Source organism: Acomys minous (genome assembly GCF_964271855.1).
Source record: "Acomys minous genome assembly, chromosome: 19".
Classification (NCBI taxonomy): Eukaryota; Metazoa; Chordata; class Mammalia; order Rodentia; family Muridae; genus Acomys; species Acomys minous.
Window position 1 is genome coordinate 29,958,298 of NC_140499.1, and position 25,475 is coordinate 29,983,772.

The window sequence follows — 25,475 nt, forward strand, 5'->3', positions numbered from 1 at the left end:
CAGGTACACCTGCACCACAGCTCCCGCACCTCAGGTACACCTGCACCACAGCTCCCGCACCTCAGGTACACCTGCACCACAGCTCCCGCACCACAGGTACACCTGCACCACAGCTCCCGCACCACAGGTACACCTGCACCACAGCTCCCGCACCTCAGGTACACCTGCACCACAGCTCCCGCACCTCAGGTACACCTGCACCACAGCTCCCGCACCTCAGGTACACCTGCACCACAGCTCCCGCATCTCAGGTACACCTGCACCACAGCTCCCGCATCTCAGGTACACCTGCACCACAGCTCCTGCATCTCAGATATGTCTTCATCACAGACACATCTGTATGATGGCTCCCACATCTGTGGCTCAGGGAAAATCTTCGAGGTTGGGGTGGGAAGATTCCAAGAGCCAGAATAGCAGGAAGTCTCCTATAAATGGCTGCCTGATCGAGACCTGAACTATGGCAATATTAACGGACATGCCAGTGTGAAGGTGGGAGGATTCCCTACCCTAGCAAAGAACTACAGAGAACTAATGACTTCAGGGAGAAAGAATTTGTCTCTCCCCAGGAAGAGCCCATGATTGGTATCCAATGCAGTGGCCAGCCTTGGAACCACATAAACAAACAAAACCAGGCTCAGATGGCTGTATTTATATTTTTTTTTTGTTCACAGAACACACACATGTAACAATAATCAGAAAGAGGCCAGCAACTTGACAGTGTGGGGGATGTGGGAGGGCTTGAGGGAGGTAGCTGGGAAGGTGGCATGGGGAGAAAACGGAGGGGAGAACTTGTGTAATTCTATTTTAATTCAAAATATATTTTAAAAAATTAAAGCAATTGGTATAAAAAGGGTAATAAAGACATAACATATAAAGATGTATGTATTTAAGTAACCTTAGATGGAATTACAGATTAACACATTAAATGGTTATATATAAAGTTCCATTTTGACAAGGTGGGGAAAAAAAGATCAAATAAACTACAAAGCAGAAAGAAGGAAACAATGAAGACAGAGAAAAAGCAACTGAAATTAAAAAAAAATAAAGAAAATAAACATTTAAGATTTTCTCTTTGAAATGGTGAGCAAAAAGGGAGTGTACAGCCTGCCATTACACGGTCACGGGATGGTGAGCAGAGAGCTGCAAGAAGTTTGGGTGAATGGAGCCACACTTTGAAATGAAATTTACCAAAACACACACACACACACACACACACACACACACACACACACTAAAGCTTTAATAGCTTAAACAAGAAGCAACAGACACAGCATATAAGCTGCAACATCAAATACTACAAATGTGTATGCGGAAACCCCAATCAGAGGAAGCAATGTCAGTTAGAAAGGTGTCTTGATGAAGCACAGTTGACAAGCACAAATCAATCCCACTGTTTTTAAATATACAGTTCCAAACTCTGCCAGAAACTTATATATCCCCAGAAGCAAGCACATTGCTTTATATGAATACTTTTGCCCCATCTACACTTTCCTCCAATTCAGCTCATGTTTATAAGTTTAGTATTATGATGTGGTTTTCCTTATTTTCAGTGCAATATGCTTTAACTTTCAGCATTTTTATTGGCACTAATGTTAGCTGGATTTGATAAATTGGCATGCTGTTATTAACGCAATTTTACGTTAGCTTCTCAGATAATATTTACATATATCTAAATATCATATCATCTATTCTTAAAAGCAGTTTGAGCAAAATAGTATTTTCATAAGCATATGACTGATACTCATACTTAAATATAATTATGATCCCAAAATGATCATATGTAGCTCTGGCTATAATATCTAAACAACATATCGAAGTTAAATTAAAACATGGCCTGGGGAGGTGGCTCAGTTGTTAAAAGTGCTTGAGTTTGGATCCCCACCATCCATGTAAAAAGCCAGGCGCAGTGGCATGTAGGTTCCTCAATCCTAGAGCTGGGTTGGAGTCAGGAGGATCTCGGGTCTTGCTGGGCGGCCAGCCACGCTCTACTAGTGAGCTCCATGTTGTGACAGACCCTGTGAAAAAAATCAAATGGAGAGCAATAGAGGAAGACTCCTGCCACTCAGCTCTGGCTCTGGAAGGCTTATCCACACACCCGTGTCCCCTGCCACACACGAGAAGACAGCCTGCTCAAAAGCTCAGTGTACTGACTCCATTCCACTCAAGAGTTCAACATACAGTGTATAGAAAAGACAAAGCTTTAGATAGACAAGTATTCCCAGCCTGGGCGACTAGTATCACTCCTATTGACAGCTTTCAGGAAGATTCGTCTTACCTTCTGCTTTCAAAATAGCCTGCCAGGTGGTGCTGTTTCTAAGTCTCAACATCATGTAAGATCTCAATATTAGAATTTGAGATGTGCAAACTAGCACGTTACAGGTCTACTTTCTGCAATTCTTTTTTGTTTGTTTGTTTTAATTAAAATGTATCAGAAGTTTAAATTTACCAAATGGTAAATTTGAAGAGTAAATGCAATGGTTTGACAGCATGTTCAACACTGTGGAGCCATCATTACTAATTCCAGGATATTTCTATCTTCCCCAAAAGGTACCTATGAGCACTCGGTTCCCACTGTGCCCCTTAGCTCCCCACAAGCTGCTACTGTGTGAACTGTGTGACTGTCTCCACCTGGCCCGCTCCTGCACACTTCATACACGAGTCAAGCAGGCTGTAGCCTTTTGTGCTGGCTTCTTTCAATCAAGACACGTCCACACTGTAGCACGTATCAAAACCTCACTCCTTTTAAATATAGGTGAATGACACTGTCTGGTGAACTTTTGGGTTCTAGCCACTTGGGGAGACTATAAATGCCGCCATAAATATTCTTATAAATATTCTTTCTGTAAAAGTTGCGTGTGCATGTGGTTTTCTAATTCTCTTGGAATATTGAATGTCTAGGTCATTTTGTGATCTTTTTTAATTTAAAAAAAAAGCCATCAAGTTGTTTCCCATGCCCATCTCACACTCTCACAAGCATTAATGGCAGCTGAGCTTCTTCACTCGCACGTTTTAACTTACTGCCCTCTAAACATTGTTAATGTTATGGTTACCCTAGTATGTGCCAAGTGGTGTGTCCATTGTGGCTTCAACTTGCATTTCCCTAATAACTAATAGCTTTTTGTAACATCAGTCCATGAACTTACTGACCATTTCTGTGCCTTCTTTTCATGGGCCTATTCATCATCTTTTGTATCTTCTTTGGGGAAATACTTAGCCTGCACAAGTAAAAACTTGTTGGAGTTGTATTTTCCACTCTGAAGACAGGTAGTCCACACCAAAGGCTCTTGTTAAATATATGATATGCAAAAAGTTTTGTTTCCTTTCATTTATCGCTTCTCCCGACCCCACAAGGCAGGGTCTCCCTGTAGTTGTACTGGAACTTGCTATGTGGACAAGGCTAGCCTCCAACTCACAGGAGATCCTCCTGCTTCTGGCTCCTGAGGGCAGGGATTAGAGGCGTGTACCACCATGCCTGGCTTGCTTTTCATTTTATTTTTTACCCGTTTTTTTCCTATTAATTCTTTGAGAATGTCTTACAATACGTTTTAATGTGTTTATTCCCCTCCCAGATCTACCCAAAGCCAAAACTTCATGTTTTCTCACTCAACCCCCTTGTGTTGTCTTGTGTTAGCCAACAAATCTTGGGTATGGGCTCTGGCTATGAGTGTGGGAAATATACTAGCTCACTTCCCCTCAAAGGCCAATGGCTGAGTGCTCACCTCTCCTTCTACTCTGGATTTTGTCTGGCTTAACTTGCACAAGATTTGCCCTTTAATACACTTTCAAAAAACATTTGATGAAATCCATCCTCCTCTCTCATCACTGGGTGTCATGGAATAAAAACTCTTAATAGAAAGTGTGTTGGGGGATGGTCTGATGTGTGTGTGTGTGTGTGTGTGTGTGTGTGTGTGTGTGTGTGTGTGTGTGTGTGTGTGTGTATGGGGGTAGCTCTTGCTTAATGCAAGACCACAAAGATTTATAACAAGTTCTTTATAGTTTTGGCTCTAACACTCGTATTGGAATCTTCCACGCACTCTGAGTTCATTTTTAAATGTGGTTTGAGATGGGATGGACTTACAGTTGTTCTATGCATTTGTCAAATGATCTATTGAGCACTGGTAGCCTTATTTGCTTATTAAACATTAACTGTGTCTAGATATATAGGTTTACTTCTAAACTCTAATTTCCATTTCAACCACAGGCCCGGTGTATACTGGTTAACCCTTATCACTTGCTGCTTCATGGTGGTGGGAAAGTTATCAGCACTCAGTAATGCTCACATTTCCCATTTTGGATTTGATATTCCTCCTCCTGGGCTTCTGACTCTGCGCCGGACAGTAAGCCAAGCCATCCCATAATCACCAGCACGTCACTGATGCTCTACACCAGTGCTGTGTCGTTAAGCTCTGCTGTTCATGGATAGTTGGATGGAATGCATTTCCACTGGACATTGTCACCTTACTCTGGGCCCATGCTGGTGGCAATACCACATTGTTTGGAGTAGCACTACACTGTGGTTGTCTTTAAAATTGGTTTGGCTATTCGCAGTCTTGCATGTGTCTATATAATATTAGGAGCAGCCTGTCGAATTCTGAAAGAAAAAAAGGCAGACTGAATTTTATAGGGAGTGCACTATCTGGCCACTGAGAGTACTGCCACTTTGAATTAACAGTTCTGCCCTCACAACATGTATTCTCTTACACCAAGCCACCTTTAATTAGGTTTTATTTATGCAAATCAACACAGTCCAAAATACAAAGCTTGACATGTAGCAGGCCTAAGTGCTGCTCTAATGTTGGCCTTCGTAGCCTCCCATTTTTACATGCTTCTCAGCTTAATACCGCACCGCATCGCTCTGCTGTACTGCCACCTTCTCAGTATTTTCTCCAAAACACATTTGTGAAAATTATAAAAAATACTACAAAGAATGTTGCTTCAGAAATAGTTTAATATATTAGAAACCAGATAACAAGAAAAAATATATTTGTCTTTTAGCAAACAGAATGCCAACTACATCAATCTTTTTTCACAGTAGAAATAAATTAAGCACAATATAAGTTCCTCCCATGTATTATGTAGTTTTGATAAACTATCCCATATATATTAATTGAAAAGACTAACATGACAGATGGACACAATGGGCAACATGTCGTTATTATGTTCTGAAGAAACCCTACTAGTTTGAACCCAGAACGGAGCTTGTTAGTGTCTAGACTGAGTGCACACAGCATGGGGAATACTCATTGTGAAACACGAGGCTTCTATCGTGCAGGCCATCTGCACAGAAAATGTACTGCAGGTCTCTCCCGCTCTTTTCCAACCTTTCAGCTGAGTGTTTATTTAAAACATATACACACCTGTAAGGAGTGAGGCACTGGGTGTGAAAGTAAGCGGAAAGGGAAAACAGCCTGAACCATGCTTTCCCCTAACAAGCCCTTCCACACTTATTTGGGGGAGAGAGACACGGGGTAGGTTCAAGAAGCTGCTCATTACAGGGAAAGAGGAGGAAGCTTCAGGAGGGGACATCAATCACCCATAACAGCTGCAGTTGAGATGTTACATGGTACTTAGAACGTGTTGAACTTAATCCCGAAACCTTCCGTCTGACTTTCTGCCTCCATTTATAATCCAATCAAAGGACCTTTAAGCTGCTGTGCAGCGGCAGCTAATGACCAAGAGAACTTTGCTGCCTACAGAGGACATACAGCAGTACAGATTCAAGTCAACACTGATATACTGACCTACAGTCTCATACAAAGAAAAGCGTAATTCTCAATCTTCAAAGTAAAGACTCCTAGATTTAAAAACCCAAACCACCCTTGGTGTTCCCAGGCAGCAATAATCTGCAGATGCCATCCAGATCATCAGGAGAGCAGTGTCTTCACCTGCTCGGGCGACCTGTGTAGGATGCTCTCTGGATCTTTGTATGCGTTGACTGGGTTCATCACGGCTGCATACACTTCCCCATAGGCTCTGCAGACGAGCTCGGTAGACTGCTTTACAATCTGCTCCCTGTTGATGAGCAAACAAAACCAGATCCTGAAGTGAGCCCAAGAACTGTAACAACACGTTTCTGAATGACACCATGCTTCATCTCTATTGTCTACTAAAGTCTTCCTTATAATATGTCACCTCCAAAAGCCAGGGCTGCGGCTTACCCACTGCTTGGTCACCAGGACTAGAACAGTGCCTCACATATACATGTTCCTTGACTTAGGATTGGCTTACATCCTCATGAAACAAGCTACGAAATACAGGAGAAGAAAAATGCATTTACTATACCTAACCTTCCAAACACTGCCACCCAGGGCACCTTAAATGTGTTTAGAACATTTAACATTAGCTTAGGGTTGGGTCAACTCATCTGACAAAGTCAGTAATAAATTATTTTGGTTGTCATACACATGCATGCAATGAAGTCACCAACAACAGACCCTGTTTTTTCAGCTGTCTTTCCAGGATCTACGTTCTTTATAATAATGCCAAAACCAATACACTTGTAAGACTCTGTGGTTTATAAATAAAGTAGGTGGATGGAAGCAGAAGAGAAGTCCACCCCACGTTGACCTGGCTCTGATCTATTCTTGAGTTAAAGCAGCATGACAAGTTTTCACAAGTTGCTAAAGATTGGAAAGTAAGTGAGAAGGAGGGCGCGTTGGGTCAGTGCTCTAAGCACAGTGCTGTGACGCTGTTTGCGTTCTGCTGGGAGGGAGGATGGCAGGGAGCTCAGCAGTTATGACCATTTGTTCCGCCATCGTGAGAATCAGAGCTCAGATCCCAGCACCCTTGTGACTGTTTAGAATCCTAACCCCAGGAGGTACTGAGACAGAGGACTTGGGGACTTGGGGACTTGGGGGCTTGGCTTCAAGCTAAGGCATGAACATGTAAGCCCAGGTTCAGGGAGAGACCAGGCCTCAAAGGAATAAGCAGAGTAATACATCTTAAAACACAGAAAGAAACTGGGTGGGGATTTACTTAGTCATTGAGGCTTCATGTGGCATACTGCCTGGTGAACGTTCCTGTACTTACTGAGCTTGCAACAAGTCTACCAAAGTAATGTCAAAGTAATTTTTCATAAGTGAAACAGCCAAATCATTATGAGAAGATATTTAACAATTGTTATATATATACATTTGAAAACTTTCCCCCCCGCCCCAATGAATCTGAAGTGAGGTTTTAGAAGCAAATTCTAGCTTGTCACTCAGAGCAGATGATGGGTGTTGGGCTGGCCACAATATTTATTACCCAAGCCTCATACTTCACAGTTTGCCTTCTATCTGACTACAACATAAAGAATACATGGAACCAAAACTATGCTGGTATACAAAAGGTTTGAAGTCAGACTAAGGCACAATATTGCATATTAAGCATTGTCTTTAAAATACTTAATAATTGACAGATATAGCATACTGAAAAATCTTGCATAGCTAATTTGTTTTCAAGTCCTTATTATAAGAAAAAAAATAGAAAAATTGAGTTATAACTCGGACCAAATTTCCAAGCTAAATTAGCTTTAAAATGTCAATAATTTACAATACAGCTGAAAAACTACTAGTCTTCAAAAAAGAAAACCAGAACATAGCTAAAAACACAGACAATTAAACAGAACCAGGCCAAAATGACCCAGCAAGACTGACTCCATAGTTTGTTCTGAGCATTGGTATGTGATAGCCCAGGATTTTCCATGCTGCTCCTTAGTTTAAGAATCATGAGACAATCAACGATTTAAAACTGACCGTGGAACCAAGGAAGAGGAGAGGGTGGAGGTGGTGGAAGTAGTGCCAGAGAAGGAAGAAGGCAGGGCTCCCTCGCCCTCAGCTCAGCCCCAGGCTCAGGAGAGCCAGGGGGAGTGGGGATTCCCTGCAGTGAGCCTCACATAAGAAGCAAGAACGGTGACAGTGTAGGACGTGAATCATAACCGCCAAGTCCACACACTTTCACTAAATGTTTCCCAGTGAACTCTACACGGCACAGTAGAGGGAAACCAACCAACCAACCCACCCACCCACCAACCCACCCACCAACCACCCACCCACCAACCCACCAACTAAACTATACTATGAAGGAATTCCGAAGGCTGGAACTTAAGGCTGTGTGACTCACTGTGGTCACCTTGACTGTATTTTATGTTTCCTATAAAGTATTGATTAGACAAATCTTTGGAGACCACCTCAGCATTTAAACTATACCATTCAATTGACTTATGAGACATTTTAGTAAGCCTGTCTTTTAAAACACACACACAGGGTGTGGGCATGTGACATGGACATGGAAAGAGTATTTGGAGGAAGTGTAGTTCTTAAATAAGCCTGTTGGCTATCTGCATGTTAATGCTTACTTCTGCAGTGCACAAATAACTTTACCTCTCTTTCATTTCGAAATTTCTACTAGCCTTCCCTTTTGATTTCTACAGTGTAGGAAGTACACTGTAAGCTCACTCTTTATCTTGGGATGCTTCTGTGTCTGTCTGTCTATACACTATACTGTTCGTCTTCCTGCCTTGTGTCAAGTTATCTTGCTAATTAGCAATATCATGTATGAAACAGTTTCAAATAACGAGAATCATTATATTGACAGGTTATTGATGTCTAAAATGGAAAAGCTTGAGGGTCTGTGTAACCAAAGTGATCAGGAAATCGCCTAAGTCCAGCCCTGTGACCCTTTGGGAGCTTGTGACCCTTTGCAGGTGAGCTTCTCAGCAGTGCTGTGGAGAACTGGTTCTAGCCTGCTTTTAGCCAAGCTCACGATGATGATGGGAAGCTATGTGCAGGATCATTTCTGTAGCACGATTTTCATAAGGAGAAGGGTTCTAAGGGCTAGAGGGAGTGGACTTCTGGTAAAATCCTGTTTTCCAGACACAGCAGGGTAGCTGCTCATAGGAACGCAGAGGCAGGGGCTGCACGCACAAGGCCAGGCGAGCCATTGGGAGAGCAGCACACAACATGAAACTTCCGAGCAGCTCTTGGCAACTGATGGCTGCTGGGAAGGGAGAATCAGTCTTCTTCCTGGATGTGGCCCTGAGAGGCTGCCCACACTCCCGCAGATGGGCCTACACCCGGCCACATGCAGGCAGCACACGGTGGACTCAGGAGGTTTTAAAAAAGAGCGCATGAAGTTGGGAGGAAAAAATCAGTTGGGGCTGGGGAGGAACTGGAAGTGGATCTGATCAAAACACATTTGCATGTATGAAACTCTCCACTTTAAACAATTATACAAATGGGGAAAATGTTATTTTAATAAAAGGTATTGTCATTTGTAAAGTCAGACCACTAACTATCCTGGTCTGTCTCTGCTACCATAAAACCTTGGCATCAGTTTACTAAATGGTACTCTAGTCCACCCAAGCTAATTTTACAAAAGCAAAAAACTCGACTCTTATGTGGATACAACATGAACATGTCACGATCCTAGATTCATGTGTTCAAGGAAACTCCTAGATGCTAAAGCTGGTCACAGAACACTTTGCAGAACGAGGCAGCATGCACTCAGGTATTTGGAAAGGAAGGCCCAAATATAAGAAGTTACATCTACGTAGGCTAATGTGCTATGTGTAAGGAAACCCATGACCTTGGGGGCCTTTTCAGGCACGCGGGCTCTGTCACTTAACATACCTACACAGTTTGAGACCTTTACTCTCCAAAGAGCAGACTTATCTTCCACCAGCCTCCTGTGGGGCCAGGGTTAGAAACGCCCTAGTCCATCTCAGTTAGAGTGGCTGGATCCACACCTACCTTTATAAATGACCCACCCTGCGGACCACACAGCAAATAGAATAAGCATGAAGCTAATTTATCCTTGAGAAAAATGAGTGACCTGAGGAGCAACTCTACATTTGACCAATGGGCAGCATCATTTGATTCCTTGTACTTCAAAATGCTGAACACTAAGAAATTGTTTGCCCAGTTACAAATGTCAACATCTTCCAACTCTTAATACAGATCACTAAGGAAGTGCAAGAGAAATCATTCCTATTAAAATATGTTCATGTAAATTGGTTGTACTTTAAACAGTTATTTAAAGCACTGAGCTACCAAATGAATTGCTTGCTTCTAGAATCAGGGAGCTTGTTAATCAGTACTTAGGATTCGCGTTGCCTAACAACCCAGTACAGCTTCAGCATCGCCACAAGCCGACTGCTCCTAAAAATAGCTTCTTTCCACATTCAGGTTCTGAGCTCACTCAAAGTGAGCGTTCCTGGGCTGCAATCAAATGCACACCAGTTAAGGGCTGTGGAGACAACACGTTGAGGAATACTGAGAATGTTGATGTGGGATCTTTGCCGTTGCTGGTTTTGTTTTTGAGAGGGTCTCTATTTAGCTCTGGCCAGCCTTGAACTTGTTGCATGGATGAGGCTAGCCTCAAGCCTGCAGAAATCTGGTTGACGTGGGCTCCTGTGTCACCATTCCTGACTCCACAACTGTTAACAAGTGCTGTCCAGACTGGGCCACATGCTCTTCAGGCTTTGCTGCTCTATGCAGCAGCACCGTATGCACTGACCGGGTACTGTCATGGAGTGTTCTTCTCGTTCTCCTGCTAACACCTGGTCTAATTCCTCTATGTCGACAGAGCTATTTCAGCTTTATTGTGATTAGTGCTGGCACAGCCTGGCTCCTGCCATCCTTTTCACTGTAAAGTGTCTTTTGCACTCAGGGTATATGTATTACAGACTGCAGGCACCTGGGCACCTGGGCCATGCCTTTCCATTGGCGTGCACCACCCTCTACACCCAACAGCTACCTAGCAGGCTGGACTTAATCTATGGTCTTGCTGTTCGTCTCTTCTTGTTCCATTTGGCCTTTCCTCCCGCATTCCTTGTTTGCTTCAGAGACTACTATAAGGTTTACTGTCCTCCCTTAAACAGTGTTGCACACCCAACAGAGAATTCAGTAGCCCACGTCACTATAGCAGTGCACTATAGCAATTCCTGTAAATGGTCCCCCAACTCACTTCCATATCCAGCCTGCGTTCAGCCTGAAGAATTCTTTAGAACTCTGAGGTTATTTTCCTTCATTCTGAAGAATTTCCTTTATTATCTCCATGAGAGCAGTATGCTGGTGTTTATGCAGATAGTAAAATACATTAATTTTGCTATAGCTTTTGAGGGTTCTTTTGATATAATTTTGCTTTACTGTGACTAGGAACTGAATGCAGGGTTGCCCATACCCTAGGTAAGCTCTCTACCACTGAGCTTGGAGGACCACACAATTGGGACTGACAACACCTCACTGTCTTCTAGTTGTACTGTTTCCAACCCAAAGTCAGCTCCTATAAACAGATGCTTCCCTCTGGATGCATCCTTCAGAGTGCTGAGTTCTGTTAGGAAGGCGGTGAGCTGGCTAAGAGGCGAACATGCTATTTATGCAAGTCTCGGGAAGCACTGGCCACAGGCCTCTTTAACCCCTGGGAAGGCTTGAACTTCTGAGGTCTCTCCAGCACTGCCCAGGCTGTGGCTGTTTTCAGCAGATGGGCTTCCAGAAGTTACTCTTTCTCTCATGTTTCTTTTCCTTTACTTAATTAAATGCTTGTTTTAGAATGAATACAGGTGCTAGTTGAAAGAAAAACATATCCCACTTCCTTCAAGTCAAAACAAACCAACAAAGCAAAAACAAAACCACCATAGTTTGATAGTTTTGAAATTATTTTATGTCTTCCACCAAATGAAATACTTCCTGCCAGCATGATGTTCAGACATTCACAATCCGTATACATTTTGTTTTCCTTATATATTGCTAGCAGTTGTTTAACATACTAAAGGAAAGATAAATTAAGCTCTTACCAAATGTGGTGGCACATACCTATAGTCCCCAGCATTCCAGGAGCCTAATGTAGGAAAATACTGAGTTTGAGACCCAGCTAGGTGGAACAGTAAGTTTGGGGCCAGTCTGAGTAATACAGTCACCCTGTCTCAACACCTGTCCCCCAATTTTATTTTCCTACAACTTTTTAAAAATAGCCAAAACATCTATTGTCATATTATTAAAAGTTTAGCTGTTTAAAAAATAAGAATAATAAATTTTATATTAGTGAGATATGGCTAGTAGATCACTAAGAAAAAAATTTAACCTAAAAACAAAATATATCTTTAATCATATACCCTGTCCTGTATGCTCATTTAGAAGCATGTATGCTCCCCTTCTCGTAAGTTCTCTATAGAACATATTGTGATGCTGCCACAGTCCTGAGTTCTACAGGACTCAAGGTGAACACGGGAGTCTGGCATCAAGAACAGCAACATCTTTCTAATTTATCCAAAAGGAAGAACTCTTTAAATCCATTTTATTTTCCTATTTCTTCCTCTATTTTCTACATGGTCTTTACTTCCTGGTCCTTTAATCTGCTCAATAGTTTTCTTCAAGATTGAATGTCCAATCAATGGAGTTCATCCCATTCAGCCACTTTTGATACACTTTTGATACATGAAGATACTTCTCTTCATGTCAAGGCAAGTCACGCTGTCTACTCACTACCATGGCTTTGACATTGTCTACTCACTGCCGTGGCCCTGGCCACCCTGTCTACTCACTGCTCTTGCCCTGGCCACCCCGTCTACTCACTGCCGTGGCCCTGGCCACCCTGTCTACTCACTGCTGATATTTAAGCCTTAGGAAACAGATTATCAGTGTGCTTACTTGGAGACTATACTTTCAGGAGTTTGCAGTGTTTTATTCACATTCAGTAGCTATTTTCTACATTCTTAATAAAAATGTTGCTCCAAGTTTAAATGGCATTTCAGTGTATCATTTCCACAAAGATAGAAGGATGTGGTCTAACCCTTCATCACTGGTCTGGTGCACTGAAGTACTTAAATCTTGCCTACTAGAATAGCAGGAAAAAGACGCAAATTTAGTATTGCATAATCTCCTACTTGTAGAGAATTTTATTACCATATTTTTTGGACTGTAAGACACCCGTGATCATAAGACACACCCAGTTTTTAGAGCAGTAAGACAAAAAAAACAGTAAAAACACAATCAGACTATAAGGCATACACTAATCCTCCCCTCTTTTCGGGGGGGGGGGGGGGAGGGAAGTATGTCTTATGGTCTGAAAAATATGATAATATTTTTCTTAAAATGAAGGATGCCAACTTACAGAACCCCTTGCTACTTGTAACTGCACTATTGTGGTGTCTCAGGGCATTAGATAAGTCTTAAGAGCAGTTTCTTTGTCTTGAAGACACTGGTAACAAACACGATGGCTTGACAAACATTTTTCCACTTTGTCCTGGTGAGTGTCCAGCACACACTCAGTGCAAAGCACATGGCAAGTTTTAAAGTCTGGCCTGGTCAAAGGCTGGTGGCATGCTTCTTTGTGTCCTCTCTCATGCTAGGCAGTGGCAGGCTGTGCCCTGTCGCCCTGCTAGTGTGGACCCATGTGCCACGGCAGCCACACTCGTTTGCTATGCTCCAAACCATGACGCTCAGGCCCATCAACTACATTTTAACTTAGGATGAGTTTACCAGCATGTAGCCCCACTCTAAATCAAGGAGACATATATACCACTTAATAGTTTTATATCACAGAAAACCAAGATGCAAAGGACACCATAAGATAGTCATCCACACTGCAATGTATGTATGACATAGTCCATATTATCAACATTGCCTTGATGTGATTACAACTCAAAGGAATTTGGTGTTATGTATATGTAACTCTGACTGTAGCTAAAGCAATTTAAAATCATTAGCAAAATAAGATTATATAGTAATGAGAGATTTTGAAGGGAAAGGTAGGAAAGAAGTATGGACAAGGTTAATTCCTTGGGGACTAAGGCAGGAAAGCCACTGAAGACTATAGCTCTTCAAAGGCAAAGTCTCACTCTTAAAATTAACTTATTTTCAAGACAAATGTCTGATGTTTAAAAATGTATGAATCTCCCCACATCCTAGGAGCAGACACTTACTTCACTGTGGCACTGAGCAGGGAGTTGAGCTGTGGCATCAGCAGGTGGTCTGGGGCTGAGAGGTAGCGATCAAACTGAGCCTGAAGGAAGAACGGGACATGAAATGTATGGACGGTTAAGGAGTTAACGAACAGCCACTTCTAAGGAGCATTAAAACCTCAGAAAAATCCCCCATTACAACAGTCTAAAGACATTTGCTCAAATGAGCATCTCTTAAAACATTATAGCGGAAACATCCTGTAATGCCTATATAAAACATACATGGATCTGGGTTTGAAAAGGTAGGTAGGATATAGTGATTAGACAGCGTAAGAGTTTACACACAACTTCCATTTTGTGTGGCACATGCTACTCTGTGTGCACATTCCAGGCTTTTTAAGTGGGTTCTGGGGACCAAGCTCAGGAAGGCTCTCAGCCTTGTGAGGGGCACTTTACTGACTGAGCCATCCCTGAACCTTACCAATAACTTTCTAAGAAACTTAGGTCTTCTTAAGTGAATCTGAAATCTATTCACTGTCATTAGAACTTTCAAACATGAGATTCCCTCTGACGTTCCAGTTTGCTAGTACAACTTTTGCTCAGTGTATACAGTATGAGTGTTCTTTCCACGTGGAGTCTTTCACCAGGATGCAATATGCCCTATCTGCCTCACTTAGGGCTCTAAGCTGCAGACTGTCTAACAGCAGGACTGCCGGTTCTGCTGCCTATTTGGCATGGTGCTATCATAAGCATTACTTACTTTTAGCCCCGGAATATGGCTGTGATGGTTAACGTAACTGTCTGTCTGGCAGGACCTGGAATCACCTGGGCAGGAATCTCAAAATGGATTGTCTAAATCAGGTTGGGCTGTGGGCATGCCTGTTAGAAATCTCCTTAACTGGGGGTTAATTGTGAGAAGACCCACGGAATCCGAGCAATACCACTTCATTGGGTGGGGCCAAGTGAACAGCAGCAGAGAGGAGTTGAATATGTATGCACTCACTGCTCTCTTCTTCTGACTATGGACTGTGTGTGGCCAGCTGCTTCAAATCCCCATTAAGGCAGGCAGTTCTTTAACTGTGAGTTAAAACAAACCCTTTCTCCAGTAACTTGATTGTGAGAGTATTCTATCCTAGCAGCAGGAAAAGAAACTAAGACAGTACTATACAGGGCATCTCTGAGATCAGAGTTATCCAGAGTGCTTCTATTTTGTTGGGAATTATCTGAAGAGCTCAGCACAGTGGCAAATGCAGCAGGCAAGCCTCCAGGTTCTGGAAAGCTGGCTTCCTGGGTGAGCAGAATTCAAGAGTTAGAGCAACGGGGCTGCTGTGAAACCTGCTGAGTTTCATTTATGAGTGACAGGGCTACATGACTTACAAGTCATGCCAAGGGGAGATATGCACAGAACATATATGCACACCTACAACAAGCTCAGAAGAGCACGCTGGCCAAAGTGGTGCTCATATTAAAAGGAAGGAGGAAGCTCCTGTGTGTGTATTCAAAACTGTGTACATGGGTATTAGTGTATGCGTGAGTGCGTGTATGTGTGTTTAGAAGTGTGCACGATGTATAGGTGTATCAATGACTGAACTTGAGTATGTATTAGTGTGCATGCCTTTATGTGTATGAGGGTGTTTATTTGTACATACATGAGACTGTAAATGTATGTTTAGCTGCATATGCTTGAGTGTATGCACGAGTGTGAATACATGTATCGATGTGAATGTGCTTGAGTGTGTGTATACCTGTATGCATGTGTATATGTGTGTTTTTAATGAGTTTACATGTGAGGGTATGAGTGTGTTCATGTGTGTGACTATGTCTAAATATGCATGTGAGTGTGTGTGTTTGTGTGTCCATGCCGTACAGTGCTGGGGACTAAACACCAGGCTGCGTGCATGCCAGGCCAGCATTCTACTACTGCTACAACTGGAGCTGCTCACTGGAGAAGTATGAACTGAAAGCTTCCCGAGTCTCCTGCTAAAGAGTAACACGCTATTCTAAACCCAGGGATCAGGTTCAGTTAGCATCTCAGAAAAAACCACAAGTTTAAAGCAGCAAGCATGGCAATACAAAGTCTGCAGTTCACAGCCTAACTTCCCATCTGTCACCACTCCTGTTCTCTGCCAGATGAGGAACCAAACTCTGAAAATGAAGAAATCCTGAACTGTACTAGTGACATCAATAAGGCCTAAAGGAAGATTCCAGTAAATGGTAAATCCTAGTGAGAGCTGATAAAAGGAGAACACCTATAGGGGCAGTTACTGGGCTCAAACTGAGCGCAGTACATCAAGAGAGAAAAGCTGTTGCCTAGGACACCTGGCTATCCCCCACATGCTGCGGCCAACACTGTCTGAGGAGATGCACTTTGAAATGCTTTGTTATGCACTTACCATTGCAGCCTTCAGTGCCACAGAATCCAGGTTAGGCAAATTGGCTAAAGAACCCTGTAAGAAAAGTTATAAAAATGGCCTATTAGAAGAGTGCTAAAGTTCAGAATATCACATAGTTGCTTTCAAAGACAAGTGTTTTCTCTTAACTGCAGTAGAGTAGGGCTATAAATGAGGAACAGATTATCAACAACAGAAATGTCCTCACACTTGAGATTTACTCAAAGCAAGAGAAGAAAGTGACAAGCACCTGGAGGACACTGGTGAGGTGCGGAGGGCATGGCCTTTTTAGGGAACACAGCAGTGGAGGGCTGGTGAGGTGTGGAGGGCATGGCCCTCTTAGGGAACACAGCAGTGGAGGGCTGGTGAGGTGTGGTGGGCGTGGCCCTCTTAGGGAACACAGCAGTGGAGGGCTGGCAGGGCGGCTACTGTGTGATAGGGTTTCCCACCACTCTAGGACCTATTACTATTGGGGTTCTGTAAGATCTTTTCAGTTTAGAACATTTTCCTTTAATGATCTGCTAAGTTAGGTGGAGGATAATATTACTTGTATAGCAAATCATGCCTTCATTTGGCTGAAAATGAAATGGGACTTTAAATATTCACCAGTACAAACATCTTGTATACTTTATAATACTAATTTCTGTGTATTTACATCTTATGAAACTAATTCCTTAATATTTTCATTCCTTCTAGCAGGAAATATTTGCATTTCTCAGGCGCTCTTCTAATCCTATGGCAGTTACTATAATTAGGCCTGTCTCAGTGGAGGATATGACCACAGAAGGCAGCTAATCAGTGACACAGTCAAAACTGAAACCTAGAGTTCATCTCCAGGAGCCACGCAGGCCACCTGGTACTTACCTGATCAGGCCTATGCTGCTGTACAGTATTGTAAATGTAGCTCAAGCCAACTCTTGTTAAAACATAAGAGGCTTGCTCATTTATAAGAGTGTCCAAATGGGCTTCAATCTAAAACAAAACACAGCAGAAAAAGTATTTTCCATGAGCATTAGCAGTGACGGCAGTGACAGCAGTGACGACAGTGACGGCAGGCAGAGCACACTGGAGCTGTCATCATTGCCTTGACTGGGTGCAGCCCAGTGGTCCCAAGGCAAGCTGCACAACAGTTGCTTCTTCCCTCAGAGACAAGTCCTCCTGCTCCTTAAAAAGTTACAGCTGCAGAGGGTTTTAGGCCTAGCTACCCACGGAATACGGTTGCTTCTTATCCATCTCAAAAGTCACAATGATGTAAAGTAAATGACTCAGAGATGATGAGGGTTTGAAGCTGCATCCCGAGCCTCTCCATTCCCTGGACAGCACAAATGCTGAAGAAGCCTGGTGGAAATCGGCGCTGCAGCTGAGGAATGAAGGCAAGCACCCCAACAAGAAGATGCTCTTCCCGTGTACCAGGTTCTCTCTCCCTTCCACACCACAGAGTGCCCCCACTTGTAGCAACATCTGCCAATGGCACAGAGCACCTGCCAGCCCTCATTTCTGTCTCATGTGAAAGCCTGCCCACTTCTAGCAACTCCAACAGCCGTATTCCCCAAGGAAGTACAATTAAAAATTTACTGAAAACCAAAGAAAAATAATTTGTTCAAATAGAAGCATTTCACCAAAGTGAAAAATAAAATAGTTAATGCTAACAACCAAATCACTGAAAAAAAAATAGAAGATAAAGAACATATCAAAGAAACAGCTTAAAGAGACTTAGAATAAATTGGAGAACAGATTCATAGTATAAAAAAAGAAAAGAAAAGAAACAAGTTTGTGAAAAGTTTGAATCTTCTAGCTGAAATGGCTCTCAAATGTCAAAGATGAGAATAATAGGAAAAGAAGAATGCCTCAACTATTGTGGGGAAATGTCTGAACCCAGAGGAAAATCCTTACAGGCTTCAACGCAGACAGGCCTGGCCACTCCAAACAGGAGAGCCAGCTCCCTGGCCTTAGCCGCAGAGCTGGGCAAAGCTGAATGGGAGCAGGAGGCCATGAGACAACATGGGAACCTGAGGCCCCCAGCCCAGCAGCATGACCTGGGTCTCTGGAGGCCATGACTAGAGGTATGTGCGCAGAGACCAGCTGACACATATAGAACGAGGGCGGCGAGAATAAGAGACCCTGGACAAACTAACAAACTCCATTTAACAGACACAGACCTTTGTGCCATGCGGAAAATGCACAGAACACTGACAACAAACATGCAACTACTGTAATGCAAAGTAAGGAACATTTGAGAAAAGAGGTCTGACACAAATGGTGGAGGTGTGGGTTTGGAGTGGTGACAAATACAGAAAACACATTATGAAGCATATTAAGTCCATGGAAATGAAAGTTTCTCAAGACAGAAAACGAATCATTCTCCCTTACATAGCTCGACTATCAGCAGTATTTGTAGTCATACACTTCAAGACAGCAGCGTCTAGCCAAGAGTTTAACTGCACTGGAAAGAGGCAATCTCCTGCCTCAGGCTGTGTGCGGGTCAGGAAAGCCAAAGTGATCCTGAGACAGGAGGTCAAGGTCGTGAGGAAAAGCGGGAAATGGAGAGAGGACCAGGAGACAAAGATACGCACACGGCAGGACTGAGGGACTGAGAGGGAAAGAAAGTGACTGGCTGGAGAGGCCGTGCGAGACAATGGACGAAGAGAGAGCACCCAAACACGCATGTATGGAGAAGCCATCATAAAACTCATTAATTGGTATGCTAAAAATTAAATTAATTAACTAAGAAGTTAATTAAAAACTCAAGCCTCCCCAATACCTTAAGTGGCATACATACCAGCATTTAGAGATAGCCACGTAAATTCCTAAAGACACGAGTGTATAGGCAGGTGAACGGGAGATGCCAGTTCACAGCTGTGCCTTTTTACAACTCTAGCATTATTAAGACTTTGATTATTGATCATTCTCAAATATTCTTAAGTAAATTAGAATTAGAAAACTCACATATATCAATAGCCACTCCTCAGAAAAATGTAAAACAACAAACCAAACTTACTGTATCCACTATCAAAGCATCCATGCTTTTGGTAACAGAACATTCTGGGCCTTTTGCTTCAGCCTTGTTCCCTTGAGCCTGCATCTACCAGTCATTACATCAGCACTGGAGGCCGAGGGCAAGGCACCCTACAAATGGCTGACTTAGCCATCAAATAGACTTTGAGAGACACCAGCTGGCTTATGGGAGCAGTGATTGTCAAACAAAGCAGACTTTTGCCCGCACTGCTTCTGTCCTCTGCAATACATGCTACATGTGCTGCACGGTGTGAGAAATACACCGCCCTCTATAGCACAACATCCCCACACAGCACTGAACACACAAATGAATCAGAAAGCTTCCTGAACCCATCCCACACTATGACCTGATGAAGTTCCCTAGCCATTTCACATTCTGACTTCTCTAAAGCTGAAAACCAAAAGTGTGTGTGTGTGTGTGTGTGTGTGTGTGTGTGTGTGTGTGTGTGTGTGCACGCGCGCGCCTGTGCATACAGCCTTCAAACAGACTAGCTTAAGGAACTTACGGTGTTAGGCGACTGACATTTGTCACAAGCCAGTAACTTAAAGCTATCACATTGAAACAGCAAAATCATAGAGAAGCTACTTTCTAGCAAAATTTACCTGGAACTGTAGCATCTCCAGGCGCCTGTCTGTGAATTCAAACAGAGCTAGTGTTGTCTTCATCATGTACAGTGAGTTGACCATGAACGTGGCCATGTCAGCTGTGCCTAAATTGCTGGCTGACACTGTACACATCTGGAGGAGAGGATCCAAGACACATGACAAAACCTGTAAATAAAAAGAAAATGAGTCCTTTATTTCTTTATCAGGATATGGCCCTGGACTTACAGCCTTTCAGAATTAAGTGCCAAATTAACTGGAAGACAGACAGTCAACTTAAAGTGCATGAAAAAAAGATTTGATAACTTAAAAATGAGCATCAAGTAATTCCCCTTTAAAACCAAGAACTGATTTAATATTGAGAAAAACCAACAATAAAGGGATTGTCAAAGCATATGGTTACACATGCCAACATGTGTCTAACAGTGTGAGGAAGCAATCAATGAACTTACAAACTACCTGCACAAAGTCAGCCTGCCGAGCATCCAAGGGGACCACAGAAGAATCATGTGACGCCAGAACATCCCGCAGCAAAGTGAGTGTCTGACTCAGGGCGGAACTGGGCCCAAGGTCAGGAGGCGGAAGCTCAACCTGGACAAAAGGAACAGTTTACCCACTGCTGTGTTTTCTTCATGAAGTTTAAAGCATTTGGAGGGCTCGGGATAAAATGCAAATGCAACACCATGGCATGTCTAATACATTACAACCTCACAACCTTCCAACAGTTGATTTTGAAGTATGCTGCTCAGAGTGACAAGGATTTTGTTAGCTTGCCCAGAGTTACTATTACAACTTTCTATGTTAAAGGTCAAAAATTTGAGAAAAGTTGTTCAGTTGAGTTGTAGAATTAGAATTGTTACATATTGAAAATAACCTACTTTTATTTTGTTTTTAGCCTAAATTACGAAAATAAAGAAATTCACATAGCAGTGCAACCCCAACTGCGGCATCACTGGGTGCAGCTCTCGACTCTATTCGTCATCAGGAGGCAGTGGGGAGCTCCGGGAGTTTATCGGTATGCTACTCATTTTGAAAAGCAATTCACAGAAAATAAGTGCCAGTAAAAATATGAAGGGTACGTTTAACCCCTCGATCTTGCACTTCAGACTCTGAAGGACTGGGTGGACTTCCTGCATGGGCTGCTGAACAGAGCCCGAGTGACCTCAGGAAACAGAAGCTGGGCCTAACACATCACTGCTGCCCAGAAGGACCAGCAGAGGGCTCCTGGAACTTACTTCTTAATTTGATTTCTTTTTAATACAAAAAAAAAAAAAAAAAGAACTTAAACAAGTATGAGATTCTACCTATAAAACTTTAAAAGGGTATCAGAGTACTTTTAAACTTTAACAGATAAGTATCATAAAAGAAACACAATTTGGCAATTACAAGTCTTTGCAAGAAACTATAGCCTTGTGTCAGGTAGACAGAAATATCAAAACTTTTAAATGTTAGGATTTATATAAGACCTTCTCATGCATAAAAGTTAACAAATAATTGACATCAGTAGAAATAGCAGAGTGACCTATGAAAATCCTCTTTCTTTTATAAAAGAAAAGTCAATGAGACACATGAACAAACAAAAAAAACCTATGGCCCCTGACAGAGAAAGGAAGGCAACAGAAGAAGAGAAGCTGTCACTGGGAGAGGCCAGGCAGTGGGATAACTAAAGACTTTGTATGTTCAAAGCCTAACGAAATCACCTTTGAAAACCAAAGGGAAGAATGAAAACAATGGCTGCAGCAGCCAGGCGTGATTAAACAACAGTGCTGAGGTGAATACAATGACTGAAATGAGAGCTTTACCACAAGGGCTCAGGAACAAACGTGAGGAGGCACAAGAAATGGCACAAGAGGGGCCAACTGAGACCATCTGGTCTGTGGAGCAGAAAGAAATAGAACGAAATGAAAATGAACAGAGGCCCATGGGAGTCTGTCACCAACACCAGCATCATGCAAAGCCCAGAAGAGACAACGAACAAGGAGCAGGAAGTGTTTGAAGAAACAGTGGCGGATGAGCTCCCATTCTGAGGAACACTGATCCGAATGGCCATGCAGGTGACTGAATCACAACATGAAATCTGCAATGGTCTCCATGGAGACAGAGCAGCTGTGGAGATGGCTCAGTGGTGAAGAGCACAGGCCGCTCTTTCCTTGGTACCTGGATTTAATTCCCAGCACCCATGTGGCTCATAGCCATCTGTAACTCATTAAGATTAACAGCCAGTGTTGCTAAAGTGTTAGGAGTGTAAGTAGAAGGCGCTCGATGACACATACAGAAGGGTGGAAGACATAGAACGTCAGCCAGGAGTTCTATTTCTGGAAAATGAACTCTTTAAAAATGCAGGAGAATTTAAAACTATCAAGACAAAAATGCTTTTTTCAGTAGTTTTTGGTTGTATTTTCTTTTCCTCTTTGTGAATGAAGCTATAATTGTAAATTATGTTGGTGGACACACAATGTAGTGTGTTGCTGTCTCTGATAACAGCAGCATAAGAATAGAACAGAACTGTATAAGAGGAAGAAAATAAAAGCAATGGAGAGAAAGGGGAACAAACACTCAAGACATACAGAAAACAAGCGCAAACGAAAAGCCATCCAAATGTAAATGGGTTAGCCATACAGAGAACACCAGCAAACTAAACCAATTCTACTATCAGAAAGCCATGCAAATGCAAATGGGTTAAAGATACTAACCAAAGGCAAAGACTACAGGATAAATTAAATTTCTTCAAAACCATGATCAAACTGTATGCTATCTTCTAACAAGCTGAAAGTAAAATGGTATAAAAAGATATACTTTGCAAATAGCCAAATGAAAGCTAGCACTGCCACATTAATACCAAACAAAACACAGTTAGGTAAAAGTATCACTAGAAATACAGATAATTTTCTGATAGTAAACAGACCAGCATGTGACAGACAATACAACAGGTACCTCCATGGAAGCATCTAGCAACAGAACCCAAATAAGAAGCTGACAAAAGGTAATTATTCCTGCTATAGAACGCTGTTCAGCTTAAAACACTAGATCACACAGGTCTCTCAGGTTTTGTTGTTTGCTCATAATACATAGAGTTTTTCTACTCACTTTCATAAACGTTTATGTATATGACACAGAAGACAACGCTGCACCGTTAGAAGGTGAAACTATGTAACTGCTTGGGAATATCTTGTAAGAGCTCCAGGTTTCGCTGTGCCACATCAGCTCATACCCAGTTCTAAGCTTGCCTTAGCTACACGTATTTGTAAAATTCTGTGTTGAAAATGTTTAAAATGAAAATCTTTAGAAGACAAGGAAGTGACAATAACCTTGAGATTTTTCTCAAATTAGGATGAAGTTATGATATTCCAGGAAGATGAGCTATGACCTGATGCACACTAAACCTCCCCAGTGTGAATTTGCAGAGAGAAAAAAAAACCCATGAAAACGCCCCACTCAATGGCTACAGCCCAGGGAAGCCGAGTACCCACCTTGTCCATCAGTTTACTCGCATGGAGACTCAAGCTATTGAAGAATATTTTTTTGCTTAGCAAGTGCATTTCTTCAATCGTCGTCAGTAGAGTAGCTGCACTATTTCCAACAATGCCACTAAAAGCAAAGAATATTCGTGCAGGTGAGAAAATAGGCCAGCACAGTTCACCTCACTACAGGCAGATCTAGATGTGGAGGCTGGACACACACAGTGTGTAAGATTGCTTGTTTTCAAGCTTGAGGGCCTGAGTTCGAACCCCTAGCACCCACATAAAAGCCATGTATGGCTGCATGTGCCTGTAACCCCACCACTGGGGGTCCCGGAAGCCCTCTGGCTAGCATAAAAGGCAAGCTTCAGGTTCCTCTGGGAATGAGGCAGACAGTGATAGAGAAGTCACCAAACATATACACCACAGAGAGAACAGGGAGGGAGGGAAGGAGGGAGGGAGGGAGAGAGAGAGCGAGGGAGGGACAGAAGGAGGAAGGAAAGGGGAGATATTGATTGAATGACCTAGGCTACAATAGTGAGAACTTGAAACAAAAACAGAAACAGATTTAAACAGGAATATGTATGTGTGTGTGATCTATAAGCTAAAAATAATCACTCTAGTTTCATATAAAAATCTCAGTTTTCCTTTCATTTGAGTAAGGAGATTAAAAAGGGAAAGAAGCAAATGAAAGTCTGAGCATCCGCTGTATGAGGGTCTGGAATAAACTGTGTACATCCCTGTTAAGAAAGCTTCAGATTTCAGGGACTCGGGGTTTGGGTATGCAGATGAGTGATGCTGGGTGGGTACAGGCTCAGGTACCTATTCCACAGCTCTGGTCCCAAGCATTCTGGGTAAGGTTTGGTCAACCTGTACCGTGTCCCAATACTTCATCACATGTTTAGCAAGGCTGTGAGCCAGAACTGACATCTGTGACATGCAAACACTTTCTAGCACAACAGACGTGCATCTTGACTACAAAGTGAAGTCTCGTTTTAATTTTAAGAAAGACAGTCAATAGCTCTTAGTGATTTGATTAGATTGTATAATGGGGAATTCTTTTTATTAAAGCTAGCACATCCTATTAACAACATATCTACAAGCATAGTTACTCAACACTAGATAGATGCCTAGAAAGCAGTTATATATAGACTAATTACAAAAATCTGCTATTTTGAAATAATTAATCACATTAGTATATTTGGCAATATCCAATTTTCTATTTAAAAAGGTGAGTGTTAGATCCATCCAAAGAGATTTCTTATTTCTTTGCAAGGAGATAAGTATGTATACTTATTTGCTCCACTGATATAATAGTGAGAGAGATTTTAATCTTAATATTTTTAGATAAGACACATGGTTTCCAATCCTATAAACTTGATTTTCTGAAGAGAAGATAAAGCTATGTCTGTTTTATCACTCATGCAAAACTAAACACTAATAAAGGCCTGAGAACATTGGTGCCCAGATGACACAGTTCACTCATTAGGTCCCAGCCTACGGGCAGAGTGGCCTGGTGGACATGGATCTCACTCACTGACGCGGAAAGGCTTACATTGTAGGTTTATTTTGTTATGCACAGTGTGTGTGTGTGTGTGTGTGTGTGTGTGTGTGTGTGTGTGTGTGTGTTTGTGTCAGTGTGTGTAGTGTGTGTGTGTGTGTGAGTGTATGTGTATATGTGTGTGGTCATTCACAGAAATGGAAGGAGAGAAAAAACGAAAAAAAGACAGCCCCTAAGGCACACAGGCACACTGCACTTAGTGATGCACACAGTAAAATCAACACTGTGTCTTGACCACAGATAAACACCCCAAGGATACATGTTGTACTGTTTCAGTTACCTGATTGTATGGTGGTAAAACTTGAGGAGGTTAGAAATTTTATACAATAAAACTGCCCCAGGTTCAGCAAGTATGACTTGTTCAATTCGAACCTATGAAAACATGAAGAAAAATGCCCTGAACATTTCTTAAAAGTATACCTTTTCTTCATTAATGAAGGGATATAAACAACATAAACATATTCAAGATACAATTTTATTAATGTATCAATCACAAAATGCTTTCTAAAGAAATTCTGGAAATTAAGTTATGATACAAACATTTTTATATAAACTCTTAAAAGTAA

At 42.2% G+C, this 25,475-nt stretch overlaps 1 protein-coding gene across 2 annotated transcripts in view; it reads right to left on the reverse strand.

The window, feature by feature from the left end:
* Positions 1–4,930: 4,930 nt before the first annotated feature.
* The window catches only part of COG6 (component of oligomeric golgi complex 6), a 43,291-nt gene continuing 22,746 nt past the window's right edge, over positions 4,931–25,475 (reverse strand). The window contains exons 12-19 of one of the 2 annotated variants that reach the window (XM_084768319.1): positions 25,190–25,281; positions 23,361–23,478; positions 20,350–20,481; positions 19,891–20,058; positions 17,137–17,244; positions 16,276–16,329; positions 13,904–13,983; positions 4,931–6,012 (exon numbers count right to left, since the gene is read on the reverse strand). In XM_084768319.1, the coding sequence (XP_084624445.1) occupies positions 5,865–6,012; positions 13,904–13,983; positions 16,276–16,329; positions 17,137–17,244; positions 19,891–20,058; positions 20,350–20,481; positions 23,361–23,478; positions 25,190–25,281 (900 nt within the window). In that variant the 3' untranslated portion in view covers positions 4,931–5,864. The remainder of the gene's footprint in view (positions 6,013–13,903; positions 13,984–16,275; positions 16,330–17,136; positions 17,245–19,890; positions 20,059–20,349; positions 20,482–23,360; positions 23,479–25,189; positions 25,282–25,475) is intronic. The other variant, XM_084768320.1, reaches the window with a different exon arrangement.